Source organism: Heterodontus francisci, chromosome 3 (genome assembly GCF_036365525.1).
Source record: "Heterodontus francisci isolate sHetFra1 chromosome 3, sHetFra1.hap1, whole genome shotgun sequence".
Classification (NCBI taxonomy): Eukaryota; Metazoa; Chordata; class Chondrichthyes; order Heterodontiformes; family Heterodontidae; genus Heterodontus; species Heterodontus francisci.
The window spans coordinates 209,514,633-209,528,925 of NC_090373.1; the positions used below are offsets into that span (position 1 = coordinate 209,514,633).

Consider the following 14,293-nt stretch of genomic DNA (forward strand, 5'->3'; position numbering starts at 1 on the left):
AGAGCCGGGATAACACAGGGTGTTAACGAGAGTGAGCCGGGATAACACGGGGTGTTAACGAGAGTGAGCCGGGATAACACACGGGGTTAACGAGAGAGAGGTGGGATAACACACGGTGTTAACGAGAGAGAGCCGGGATAACACACGGTGTTAACGAGAGAGAGCCGGGATAACACACGGGGTTAACGAGAGAGAGCTGGGATAACAGTGGTTAGCACCGCAGCCTCACTGCTCCAGCGACCCGGGTTCGATTCTGGGTACTGCCTGTGCGGAGTTTGCAAGTTCTCCCTGTGTCTGTGTGGGTTTCCGCCGGGTGCTCCGGTTTCCTCCCACCTCCAAAGACTTGCAGGTTGATAGGTAAATTGGCCATTGTAAATTGCCCCTAGTGTAGGTAGGTGGGAGGAGAATGGTGGGGATGTGGTAGAGAATATGGGGTTAATGTAGGATTAGTATAAATGGGTGGTTGTTGGTCGGCACAGACTCGGTGGGCCGAAGGGCCTGTTTCAGTGCTGTATCTCTAAAAAAAAATAAATAAATAACACGGGGGGTTAACGTGAGAGAGCCAGGATAACACACGGGGTTAACGAGAGAGAGCCGGGATAACACACGGGGTTAACGAGAGAGAGCCGGGATAACACACGGTGTTAACGAGAGAGAGCCGGGATAACACACGGTGTTAACGAGAGAGAGCCGGGGTAACACACGGGGTTAACGAGAGAGAGCCGGGATAACACACGGGGTTAACGAGAGAGAGCCGGGATAACACACGGTGTTAACGAGAGAGAGCCGGGGTAACACACGGGGTTAACGAGAGAGAGCCGGGATAACACACGGGGTTAACGAGAGAGAGCCGGGATAACACACGGGGTTAACGAGAGAGAGCCGGGATAATACACAGAGTTCACGAGATAGAGCCGGGATAACACGCGGGGTTGACGAGAGAGAGCCGGGATAACACGCGGGGCTGACGAGAGAGAGCCGGGATAACACGCGGGGTTGACGAGGGAGAGCCGGGATGACACGCGGGGTTGATGAGGGAGAGCCGGGATAACACGCGGGGTTGACGAGGGAGAGCCAGGATAACACGCGGGGTTGACGAGTGAGAGCTGGGATAACACGCGGTGTTGACGAGGGAGAGCTGGGATAACACGCGGGGTTGACGAGGGAGAGCCGGGATAACACGCGGGGTTGACGAGGGAGAGCTGGGATAACACGCGGGGTTGATGAGGGAGAGCCGGGATAACACGCGGGGTTGACGAGGGAGAGCTGGGATAACACGGGTTGCCGGGATGAGACGTGGGCAGCACGGGGTTTATGTTTTGTTGTTGCTTTGTTTCAGCTCCTCGTTGGCTCTGATGATGCTGATCTCTGTAGCCAGTGCCGAGGACTCTGCAGTTGAAGGGGTTTGGTCTGATTTTTGGATTCTGCGTTTTTTTGTTAACATTTCTGGCTATGCCACCATCATCCTCCCAGGGTATCTACTGGTTCAGTACTTCAAGAGGATCAACTACCTGGAAACAGGTGACTGTTGTGGTAGGATTCACTGTTCTGCTGGCTGCCATTTGGGGCATTTGATGCTCAATATTTGGGTGGCTGGGAGTGAGCATGTACCTCTTATTGTATAAAAACCCAATCACCAAACCCCTTCTCATTCACTCCCACTGTACACAATCCCAATGGATCAAACCCATTCCCACTCACTGCCACTGTACACAATCCTAATGGATCAAACCCCTTCCCATTCACTCCCACTGCACACAATCCCAGTCTTTGGGGAGTCAGGAGGTAAGTTACTGGACACAGAATTCCCAGCCTCTGATCTACCCTTGTAGCCACGGCATTTATTTGCCTGGTCCAGTTCAGTTTTTGGTCAATAGTAGCCCCCAGGATGTTGATGGTGGGGGATTCAGCAATGGTAAATCCATTGACTATCAAGGAGAGATAGCTATATTCTGTCTTGTTTGAGATCATTGCCTGGCACTTGTGTGGCGCGAATGTTACTTGCCACTTAACAGCCCAAGCCTGGATATTGGACTACACGGACTGCTTCAATATCTGAGGAGTTGTGAATAGTGCTGAACATTGTGCAATCATCAGCGAACATCCCCACTTCTGAACTTATGATGGAGGGAAGGTGAAGATGGTTGGGCCTAGGACACTACCCTGAGGAGCTCCTGCAGTGATGTCCTGGAGCTGAGATGATTGACCTCCAACAACCACAACCATCTTCCTTTGCGCTAGGTATGACTCCAACCAACGGATAGTTTTCCCACTGATTCCCATTGACCTCAGTTTTGCTAGGGCTCCTTGATGCCATACTCGGTCAACTTCTGTCTTGATGTCAAGGGCAGTCATGCTCACCTCACCTCTTGAGTTTTGCTCTCTTGTCCATGTTTGAACCAAGGCTGTAATGAGGTCGGGAGCTGAGTGGCCCTGGCGGAACCCAAACTGAGCTTCACTGAGCAGGTTCTTGCTAAGCAAGTGCTGCTTGATGGCACTGTTGATAACACCTTCCATCACTTTACTGATAATTGAGAGTAGACTGATGGGGTGGTAATTGGCCGGGTTAGATTTGTCGTGCTTTTTGTGTACAGGACATACCTGGGCAATTTTCCACATTGCAGGGTAGATGCCAGTGTTGTAGCTATACTGGAACAGCTTGGCTAGGGGCGTTGCAAGTTCCGGAGCACAGATCTTCAGTACAATTGCCAGAATATTGTCAGGGCCCATAGCCTTTACGGTATCCAGCGCCTGAAGTCGTTTCTTGATATCACGCGGAGTGAATGGAATTGGCTGAAGTCTGACATCTGTAATGCTGGGGACTTGAGGAGGCTGAGATTTTTCCCAGAATAAAACACACTAACTAGGTTTCTTTAATGAACAAAATTATCAGTTTATTATAAAACAAATCTTAACCAGTAATGAAGTAAAGCATAAACACACAGATTTAAATTTTAAAGTTCCCTTTTTACCTTAGCCCCTCACACATACGCAGGTTAACTGGAAAAATAAAAGGAATTTTTGGTTAGAGCTCTGTTACAGACAAAAACAACACTTGGGCTGAATGCTTGCTCATTCTTGAAGAAAACAGCAGATTAGATATGTTGTGTTCCAAAACTGGCATACAGTCTGGCCTCCAAGTACACGTAGAGAGGTCACGTGGCTCTTTTAGAACAGTTCTTTTCAGGCGGCATTGGGAATTAATTTAGCAGGCTTTTCTTCAAAGACGGGAGATGAGATGAGTTGCCACAGTGGTCTTCTCGGGGTCTTGTAGAGAGGTGCTGGAAAGCTGAGCTAGGTGATCTTCTTTCCTTCCTTGGAAATTCTCTTCCTCTTTCTGCAGGCTTTTTAAAGAGATGGAGCAGGCTGGGCTGTGCTGGGGTTCTGTCCTTCAGTTTTACTTTTTAAAACTCCAACCCCTTTTAAACAGTTCATTTCCAACTCCAAACAATTCAAAAGTCAAACAGGAAATGAAAATCCACCTTCTGACCTGTCACTTCCCTGCACACATCTTCCCTAGTTACCAGGGTTTCTGTTCTATTTTTAACTTGAGTCATGTGACAACCAGTAAATGTTATCAAACAAGTCCTTTCAGTGTTCTCTTTATGATCCGCTTGGAAAAGAACATTTCTTCAGTTTGACTATGAATTCTTTAAAAAATATTTCTAACAAAAACAGAAGCAGTTTCGTAACACAGTCTAAAGTAGAACTTTTAACTTGAAGAGGGCTAACTTCAACGGGATGAGAGGGGATCTAACGTAAAATGGAACCAAAGATTGACAGGATAAACTGGAACGGAACTATGGGTGATCTTTAAGGCGATGTTTCAGGTACAGGTTAGGTACATTCCACCTAGGGGGAAAGGTAAGAGAACCAATGCCAGGGCTCCTTGGATGACGAAGGAGATCGGGAATATAATGAAACAAGAAAAAGAGTGTATGATGCATAATAAAAACAAAGTGCTGAAAATACTCAGCAGGTCTGGCAGCCTGTATGGAGAGAGAAACAGAGTTAACGTTTCAGGTCGATGACCTTTCAACAGAACTGGCAGAGGTTAGAAATGTAATAGGCTTTGAGCAAGTGAAAGGGGGCGGGCAGGGCGAAGTACAGAAGGGAAGGCCTGTGATAGCGTAGAGGGCAGGAGGGATTAAATGACAAAGATGTCATGGAACAAAAGGCAAAGGGATGCTAATAGCTGTAGTAAAAGGCAAAGCATTCGTCCAGAGAGAGCGCCAATGGCAGAATAATGTCTGAAAGCAAAAACAGGAAAAACAAGTTTAAGACCGGCACATGGTTAAAAATTAAAATGGCAGTCATGCTCTGAAATTGTTGATCTTAATGCTGAGTCCAGAAGGCTGTAGAGTGTCTAATCGGAAGATGAGATGCTTTTTCTTGAGCTTCACTGGAACACTACAGCAGGCTGAGGACAGAATTAATTGGGGGAAAGGAAATTATGATGCGATTAGGCAAGATTTAGGATGCGTAGGATGGGGAAGGAAACTGCAGGGGATGGGCACAATCGAAATGTGGAGCTTATTCAAGGAGCAGCTACTACGTGTCCTTGATAAGTATGTACCTGTCAGGCAGGGAGGAAGTTGTCGAGCGAGAGAGCCGTGGTTTACTAAAGAAGTTGAAGCGCTTGTCAAAAGGAAGAAGAAGGCTTATGTTAGGATGAGACGTGAAGGCTCAGTTAGGGCGCTTGAGAGCTACAAGCTAGCCAGGAAGGATCTAAAGGGAGAGCTAAGAAGAGCAAGGAGAGGACACGAGAAGTCATTGGCGGATAGGATCAAGGAAAACCCTAAGGCTTTCTATAGGTATATCAGGAATAAAAGAATGACTAGAGTTAGATTAGGGCCAATCAAGGATAGTAGTGGGAAGTTGTGTGTGGAATCAGAGGAGATAGGGGAAGCGTTAAATGAATATTTTTCGTCAGTATTTACAGTAGAGAAAGAAAATGTTGAGGAGAATACTGAGATTCAGACTACTAGGCTAGATGGGATTGAGGTTCACAAGGAGGAGGTGTTAGCAATTTTGGAAAGTGTGAAAATAGATAAGTCCCCTGGGCCAGATGGGATTTATCCTAGAATTCTCTGGGAAGCCAGGGAGGAGATTGCAGAGCCTTTGTCCTTGATCTTTATGTTTAGTTTAGAGATACAGCACTGAAACAGGCCCTTCGGCCCACCGAGTCTGTGCCGACCATCAACCACCCATTTATACTAATCCTACACTAATCCCAGATTCCTACTACATCCCCACCTGTCCCTCTATTTCCCTACCACCTACCTATACTAGGGGCAATTTTTTATAATGGCCAATTAACCTATCAACCTGCAAGTCTTTGGCATGTGGGAGGAAACCGGAGCACCCGGAGGAAACCCACGCAGACACAGGGAGAACTTGCAAACTCCACACAGGCAGTACCCAGAATCGAACCCGGGTCCCTGGAGCTGTGAGGCTGCGGTGCTAACCACTGCGCCACTGTGCCGCCCGGCAGGAATAGTGCCGGAAGACTGGAGGATTGCAAATGTTGTCCCCTTGTTCAAGAAGGGGAGTAGAGACAGCCCTGGTAATTATAGACCTGTGAGCCTTACTTCGGTTGTGGGTAAAATGTTGGAAAAGGTTATAAGAGACAGGATTTATAATCATCTTGAAAAGAATAAGTTCATTAGCGATAGTCAGCACGGTTTTGTGAAGGGTAGGTCGTGCCTCACAAACCTTATTGAGTTTTTCGAGAAGGTGACCAAACAGGTGGATGAGGGTAAAGCAGTGGATGTGGTGTATATGGATTTCAGTAAGGCGTTTGATAAGGTTCCCCACGGTAGGCTATTGCAGAAAATACGGAAGTATGGGGTTGAAGGTGATTTAGAGCTTTGGATCAGAAATTGGCTAGCTGAAAGAAGACAGAGGGTGGTGGTTGATGGCAAATGTTCATCCTGGAGTTTAGTTACTAGTGGTGTACCGCAAGGATCTGTTTTGGGGCCACTGCTGTTTGTCATTTTTATAAATGACCTGGAAGAGGGTGTAGAAGGGTGGGTTAGTAAATTTGCAGATGACACGAAGGTCAGTGGAGTTGTGGATAGTGCCGAAGGATGTTGTAGGGTACAGAGGGACATAGATAGGCTGCAGAGCTGGGCTGAGAGATGGCAAATGGAGTTTAATGCGGAAAAGTGTGAGGTGATTCACTTTGGAAGGAGTAACAGGAATGCAGAGTACTGGGCTAATGGGAAGATTCTTGGTAGTGTAGATGAACAGAGAGATCTTGGTGTCCAGGTACATAAATCCCTGAAAGTTGCTGCCCAGGTTAATAGGGCTGTTAAGAAGGCATATGGTGTGTTAGCTTTTATTAGTAGGGGGATCGAGTTTCGGAGCCACGAGGTCATGCTGCAGCTGTACAAAACTCTGGTGAGACCGCACCTGGAGTATTGCGTGCAGTTCTGGTCACCGCATTATAGGAAGGATGTGGAAGCTATGGAAAGGGTGCAGAGGAGATTTACTAGGATGTTGCCTGGTATGGAGGGAAGGTCGTACGAGGAAAGGCTGAGGGACTTGAGGTTGTTTTCATTGGAGAGAAGGAGGAGGAGAGGTGACTTAATAGAGACATACAAGATAATCAGAGGGTTAGATAGGGTGTATAGTGAGAGTCTTTTTCCTCGGATGGTGATGGCAAACACGAGGGGACATAGCTTCAAGTTGAGGGGTGATAGATATAGGACAGATGTGAGAGGTAGTTTCTTTACTCAGAGAGTAGTAAGGGCGTGGAACGCCCTGCCTGCAACAGTAGTAGACTCGCCAACTTTAAGGGCATTTAAGTGGTCATTGGATAGACATATGGATGAAAATGGAATAGTGTAGGTCAGATGGTTTCACAGGTCGGCACAACATCGAGGGCCGAAGGGCCTGTACTGCGCTGTAATGTTCTAAAAAAAAAAAAATTCACCATCTTGCTGTCGTGCTCAGATTTCTGGAACAGAGGGTCCTGGGGGTGCATGTGCATCGAACTTTGAAGGTGACAGGACATATTGAGTGTGTGGTTAGTAAACCATATGGGATCTTGGGCTTTATAAATAGAGACATTGAGTACAAAAGCAGGGAAGTTATACTGAACCTTTATAAAGCTCTGGTTAGGCCCCGACTGGAGTTTTGTGTCCAGTTCTGGTCACCACACTTCAGGAAGGATGTGAGGGTCATTGAGAGGGTACAGAGGAGATTTACCAGAATGGTTCCAGGGATGGGAGATTTTCGTTACAAGGTTATATCTAATCTCTAACCCTATAATATTCTGAGAACTCACCTTTGCTCCAATTTAGGCCTCTTGCCTATCCCAGATTTTAATTGCCCCTGTATTGGTGACTGGGCATAAAGCTCTGGAATTCCCTCCCTAAACCTCTCCGCCTTTCTACCTCTCCCACCTTTAAGATGCACCTTAGAACCTACTTCTTTGACCCAGCTTTTAGTCACCTGACCTGATACCTCATGTGGCTCAGTGTCTGATTTTTTTTTTAATAACACTCGTGAAGTGGCTTGGGACTAAATGAATGGAGCATTCATTTATTGAATGTTATATTTTGGAAGGTGATTTTAATGTGCAATGATTCATTACCAGTGACGTGTTTGTCTTCTCTCTCCCCTGTGTTGTAGGCCGAGGACTCTGTTTCCCTGTTATTAAAACCTGCGTGTTTGGAAGTGAGCTAAAGTCTGGAGTGCAGGATGAACCTTCTCCAACTTCCCCAACTGAGGCAACAGAATCGTCCTTCACCAAACAGATATTAAAGCTGTTGGCCTGTGTCCTTGGACTGCAGGTGATTGGCCTCTGCCACTGACCCCGCACCCCAGCTAACCCCCTCTGACCCCGCACCCCGGCTAACCTCCTCTGACCCCGCACCCCAGCTAATCCCCTCTGACCCCGCACCCCGGCTAATCCCCTCTGACCCCGCACCCCGACTAACCCCCTCTGACCCCGCACCCCGGCTAACCCCCTCTGACCCCGCACCCCGGCTAATCCCCTCTGACCCCGCACCCCGGCTAACCCCCTCTGACCCCGCACCCCAGCTAACCCCCTCTGACCCCGCACCCCGGCTAACCCCCTCTGACCCCGCACCCCAGCTAACCCCCTCTGACCCCGCACCCCGGCTAATCCCCTCTGACCCCGCACCCCGGCTAACCCCCTCTGACCCCGCACCCCAGCTAACCCCCTCTGACCCCGCACCCCAGCTAACCCCCTCTGACCCCGCACCCCGGCTAACCTCCTCTGACCCCGCACCCCAGCTAACCCCCTCTGACCCCGCACCCCGGCTAACCTCCTCTGACCCCGCACCCCAGCTAACCCCCTCTGACCCCGCACCCCGGCTAACCTCCTCTGACCCCGCACCCCGGCTAACCCCCTCTGACCCCGCACCCCAGCTAACCCCCTCTGACCCCGCACCCCAGCTAACCCCCTCTGACCCCGCACCCCGGCTAACCTCCTCTGACCCCGCACCCCGGCTAACCCCCTCTGACCCCGCACCCCGGCTAATCCCCTCTGACCCTGCACCCCGGCTAATCCCCTCTGACCCCGCACCCCGGCTAATCCCCTCTGACCCCGCACCCCGGCTAATCCCCTCTGACCCCGCACCCCGGCTAACCCCCTCTGACCCCGCACCCCGGCTAATCCCCTCTGACCCCGCACCCCGGCTAATCCCCTCTGACCCCGCACCCCGGCTAATCCCCTCTGACCCCGCACCCCGGCTAATCCCCTCTGACCCTGCACCCCGGCTAATCCCCTCTGACCCCGCACCCCGGCTAATCCCCTCTGACCCCGCACCCCAGCTAACCCCCTCTGACCCCGCACCCCGGCTAATCCCCTCTGACCCTGCACCCCGGCTAACCTCCTCTGACCCCGCACCCCGGCTAACCCCCTCTGACCCCGCACCCCGGCTAATCCCCTCTGACCCTGCACCCCGGCTAACCTCCTCTGACCCCGCACCCCGGCTAACCTCCTCTGACCCCGCACCACGGCTAACCCCCTCTGACCCCGCACCCCGGCTAACTCCCTCTGACCCCGCACCCCGGCTAACCCCCTCTGACCCCGCACCCCGGCTAATCCCCTCTGACCCTGCACCCCGGCTAACCTCCTCTGACCCCGCACCCCGGCTAACCTCCTCTGACCCCGCACCCCGACTAACCCCCTCTGACCCCGCACCCCGGCTAATCCCCTCTGACCCCGCACCCCGGCTAACCCCCTCTGACCCCGCACCCCAGCTAACCCCCTCTGACCCCGCACCCCGGCTAACCCCCTCTGACCCCGCACCCCGGCTAACCCCCTCTGACCCCGCACCCCGGCTAACCCCCTCTGACCCCGCACCATGGCTAACCCCCTCTGACCCCGCACCATGGCTAACTCCCTCTGACCCCGCACCTCGGCTAACCCCCTCTGACCCCGCACTTCGGCTAACACCCTCTGACCCTTCCGATCCCGCACCCCGGCTAACACCCTCTGATCCCCCCCCCCCGGACCCTGCGCCCCAGCTACCCTGCGCCCCAGCTGACCCTGCACCCCAGCTAAAACCCACACCCCCCCCAACATGGCATCCCGGCTGACCCCACTGACTCTGCACCTGTCACCAGCTGACCCCGTGCCCCGGCTAACCCCTCTGACCTCTGGCCCCGGCTGGACCCTCTGGCCCCGGGCCCCGGCTGGGCCCTCTCCACTCTTAGGAGCAGGAGGAGGCCACTCGGCCCCTCGAGACTGCTCTGCCATTCAGCAAGATCTTGGCTGATCTGATTATAATCTCAACTCCACATTTCCACTTACTCCCAATAACCTTTCACCCCCTTGCTTATCAAGAATCTATCTACCTCTGCCTTAATATTATTCCAAGACTCTGCTTCCACTGCTTCTTGAGGAAGAGTTGCAAAGACTCACAACACTCAGAGAAAAATTTTTCCTCATCTCTGTCCTAAATGGGCGACCCCTTATTTTTAAATAGTGACCCCTAGTTCTAGATTCTCCCACAAGAGGAAGCATCCTTTCCACATCCACCCTGTCAAGATCCCTCAGGATCTTATATGTTTTAATCAAGTCGCCTCTTACTCTTCTAAATTCCAGCAGATACAAGCCTAGCCTGTTCAGTCTTTCCTCATAAGATAACCCGCCCATTCCACGTATTAGTCTAGTAAACCTTCTCTGAACTGTTTCCAATACATTTACATCCATCCTTAAATAAGGAGACCAGTACTGTACACAGTGCTCTAGATGTGGTCTCACCAATGCCCTGTATAAATGAAGCATAACCTCCCTACTTTTGTATTCAATTCCCCTCACGATAAATGATAACATTCTATTAGCTTTCCTAATTACTTTCTCTGTACCTGCATACGAACCTTTTGCAATTCATGCACTAGGACACCCAGATCCCTCTACATCTCAGAGCTCTGCAATCTCTCACCACTTAGATAATATGCTTCTTTTTTATTCTTCCTGCTAAAATAGACAATTTTACATTTTCCCACATTATACTCCATTTGCCAGATCTTTGCCCACGCACTTAACCTATCTATATCCCTTTGTAGCTGCCTTATGTCCTCTTCACAAGTTACTTTTCTACCTATCTTTGTGTCATCAGCAAATTTAGCAACCATACCTTCAGTCCCTTCATCTAAGACATTTATATAAATTGTTACAAATTGCCAACCAGAAAGTGACCCATTTCTGGAAAGAGCTATCCAGTTAGTTCCACTCCTCTACTCTTTCCCCACAGACCTGCAAGTTTCTCCCTTCAACTATTTATATCCAATTCCCTTTTGAAAGTTACTATTGAATCTGCTTCCACTGCCCTTTCAGATCACCACAACTCTCTGCGTAAAACAATTTCCTTGTGTTGCCTCTGGTTCTTTTGCCAATCGCCTTGAAATGGGTTCCGATCACTGACCCTTCTGCCCTAGGAACAGTTTCTCCTTATTTACTCAACAAAACCAACCTGTTGATTTGTTTATTATTTGTAAATTATATCAGGCAGCTAGATTATAGTTAGCCTCGTCTTACTGGAGACTCCCTCAGTCTGTCTCTTAGAGATAAACACGCAGGTTGGGAGGCGGGTGCGTATGTGTGATTGCAGTATCCTCACAATGAAGAGGTCTGATTGTCATGACCCCCAGGTCATAACAGCACATGAGTAAATATTGGACAGTAATGGTAAGCTCCTGACCATAAGGGACAAGTGATCCACTTGCAGAAAGAGAGAGAGAGACCAGTAATGCTGAACCCCAGAGATATCTAATGCACACTTGAAACTTGATAAGGAGGACCCTCAGAAGTCAAAGGGCAATGTGTAACCCCCATTCCCACTCACTGAGACCTTCCCCCAACCCACAGCTCATTTTGATGTTTCCCAGTCAATAGTTGTTTGGTTTCTGTGTTCCAGGTGTCCTACTTGACCTGGGGGGTCCTGCAGGAGCGGGTGATGACTAAGACATACGGAAAGACAGAGACTGACCCTGGTGTGAAGTTCCGTGACTCTCAGTTCCTGGTTTTTATGAACCGTATCCTGGCTGTCGCAGTGGCTGGCCTGTGCTGTGCCCTCACCAAGCAGCCCCGTCATGGGGCACCCATGTACAAGTACTCCTTTGCTTCTCTCTCCAACATCCTGAGCAGCTGGTGCCAGTATGAAGCCTTGAAGTTCATCAGCTTCCCCACCCAGGTCCTGGCCAAAGCCTCCAAGGTTATTCCTGTCATGCTGATGGGTAAGATTGTGTCACACAAGAGCTATGAGTACTGGGAGTACCTGACAGCCATGTTGATCTCTGCTGGAGTCAGCATGTTCCTCCTGTCCAGCTCTCAGGACAAACATCCATCCACTGTCACCACCTTCTCGGGCATTGTAATCCTCACCGGCTACATCATCTTCGACAGCTTCACCTCCAACTGGCAGGATGCCCTCTTCAAGTACAAGATGTCCTCCATCCAGATGATGTTTGGAGTTAACCTCTTCTCCTGCCTCTTCACGGTTGGCTCACTGCTAGAACAAGGAGCTTTTTTCAAGTCACTGGGCTTCATGTTGCAGCATTCCGAGTTTGCTGTCCATGCCTGCCTGCTGTCAGTCTGCTCCGCCTGTGGACAGCTCTTCATCTTCTACACTATCAGCCAGTTTGGTGCTGCTGTCTTCACCATCATCATGACCCTACGCCAGGCTTTCGCCATCCTCCTCTCCTGCCTCATCTATGGCCACTCCATTACCGTGGTGGGTAGTCTTGGCCTGGCCACTGTCTTCCTCTCCCTCTTCCTGCGGGTCTATGCCAGGAGCCGTATGAAGACCAAGAAGAGGGCAGCCCAGTGCCAGTCGCCAGTGCTGAAGGTGTAAAAGGGGACACAAGCACTCGCCAGTCTTATTTTATACAGACAGTTGGTGTTGGACATTCGTCATTTTATATTAATGTAAAATAAGGCGGTTTACAGATTGTGAAGCTAAGGGGATTGGAGTGGGCGTGAGGGGATTGGAGTGGGCGTGAGGGGATTGGAGTGGGCGTGAGGGGGGTTGGAGTGGGCGTGAGGGGGGTTGGAGTGGGCTTGGGGGGGTTGGCGTGGGCGTGAGGGGGGTTGGCGTGGGCGTGAGGGTTTGGAGTGGGCGTGAGGGGGTTGGAATTTAGAAGGCCATTGCCCTGAGTCAGCGTTGGGCAGAGGCAACAAGTACAGAGCAGCTCCCTACACAAACACAGCACAACCCCCCCACTCACCTCCCCCCCACCAACAGCACAACTCTGTTCCACCCCCCCACCCCCAAAACAACACAACCTTTTTCCCCTCCCCCACTCACCTCTTCTCCCCCACCCAATGCAGCACAACCCTGTTCCCCTCCTCCCCCCCACCCAACGCAGAACAGCCCTGCCCACCCCCCCCCCACCCCCAGACAGAACACAGATACAGAATCCCCCACTCACTCAGCTCCCCCACCATCCCCCCTACCCCAACCTCCCCGCTCCCAATCCATGCCTTCTCACTACTATCAACCCCTTTTTGTAGGGTGACGTTCCACACTTTTGTGTGAAGGGATGTTTCCTAATTTCCCTTCGGAATGACATGGCTCTGATTTTAAGTCCTGGAGTCCCCCACCAGTGGGAAGGTTCTCTATCTACACTACCAATTCCTTCCAAAATCCGAAAGCCTTCAATCAGAATAACCCTTAACCTATAATCCAGGGAATCGAAGCCTAGATTATGGAATCTGTTCTCTTCATTCAGCTTTTGGTGCTCTGTCAACATTCTGGCCAATCTGCACGGCACTCCTTCCAAGACAATCTAACAATCTGAAGATGCGATGCCCACAGCTGTATGCAGTGCTCCAGCTGTGGTCTAACCAGAGCTGTACGCAGTGCTCCAGCTGTGGTCTAACCAGAGTTGTATGCAGTGCTCCAGCTGTGGTCTAACCAGAGCTGTACGCAGTGCTCCAGCTGTGGTCTAACCAGAGTTGTATGCAGTGCTCCGGCTGTGGTCCGACCAGAGCTGTACGCAGTGCTCCGGCTGTGGTTCGACCAGAGCTGTATGCAGTGCTCCAGCTGTGGTCTAACCAGAGCTGTACGCAGTGCTCCGGCTGTGGTCTGACCAGAGTTGTATGCAGTGCTCCGGCTGTGGTCCGACCAGAGCTGTACGCAGTGCTCCAGCTGTGGTCTGACCAGAGTTGTATGCAGTGCTCCGGCTGTGGTCCGACCAGAGCTGTACGTAGTGCTCCATCTGTGGTCCGACCAGAGCTGTAAACAGTGCTCCAGCTGTGGTCTGACCAGAGCTGTATGCAGTGCTCCGGCTGTGGTCCAACCAGAGCTGTACGCAGTGCTCCAGCTGTGGTCTGACCAGAGTTGTATGCAGTGCTCCGGCTGTGGTCCGACTAGAGCTGTACGCAGTGCTCCATCTGTGGTCCGACCAGAGCTGTACGCAGTGCTCCAGCTGTGGTCTGACCAGAGTTGTACGCAGGGCTCCATCTGTGGTCCGACCAGAGCTGTACGCAGGGCTCCATCTGTGGTCCGACCAGAGCTGTACGCAGGGCTCCATCTGTGGTCCGACCAGAGCTGTACGCAGTGCTCCAGCTGTGGTCTAACCAGAGCTGTACGCAGGGCTCCATCTGTGGTCCGACCAGAGCTGTACGCAGTGCTCCAGCTGTGGTCCGACCAGAGCTGTATGCAGGGCTCCATCTGTGGTCCGACCAGAGTTGTATGCAGTGCTCCGGCTGTGGTCCGACCAGAGCTGTACGCAGTGCTCCGGCTGTGGTCCGACCAGAGCTGTATGCAGGGCTCCATCTGTGGTCCGACCAGAGTTGTATGCAGTGCTC

General features: G+C 51.2%; 1 protein-coding gene across 4 annotated transcripts in view; it reads left to right on the forward strand.

Moving 5' to 3' along the window:
• The window catches only part of slc35b2 (solute carrier family 35 member B2), a 33,682-nt gene extending 21,200 nt beyond the window's left edge, over positions 1-12,482 (forward strand). Inside the window, exons 2-4 of one of the 4 annotated variants that reach the window (XM_068028282.1) lie at positions 1,340-1,533; positions 7,639-7,799; positions 11,400-12,482. In XM_068028282.1, the coding sequence (XP_067884383.1) occupies positions 1,340-1,533; positions 7,639-7,799; positions 11,400-12,335 (1,291 nt within the window). In that variant the 3' untranslated portion in view covers positions 12,336-12,482. Of the gene's footprint in view, positions 1-1,339; positions 1,534-7,638; positions 7,800-11,399 lie in introns of those variants that run through there. The other 3 variants (XM_068028290.1, XM_068028294.1, XM_068028293.1) reach the window with 3 other exon arrangements.
• Positions 12,483-14,293: the final 1,811 nt, after the last annotated feature.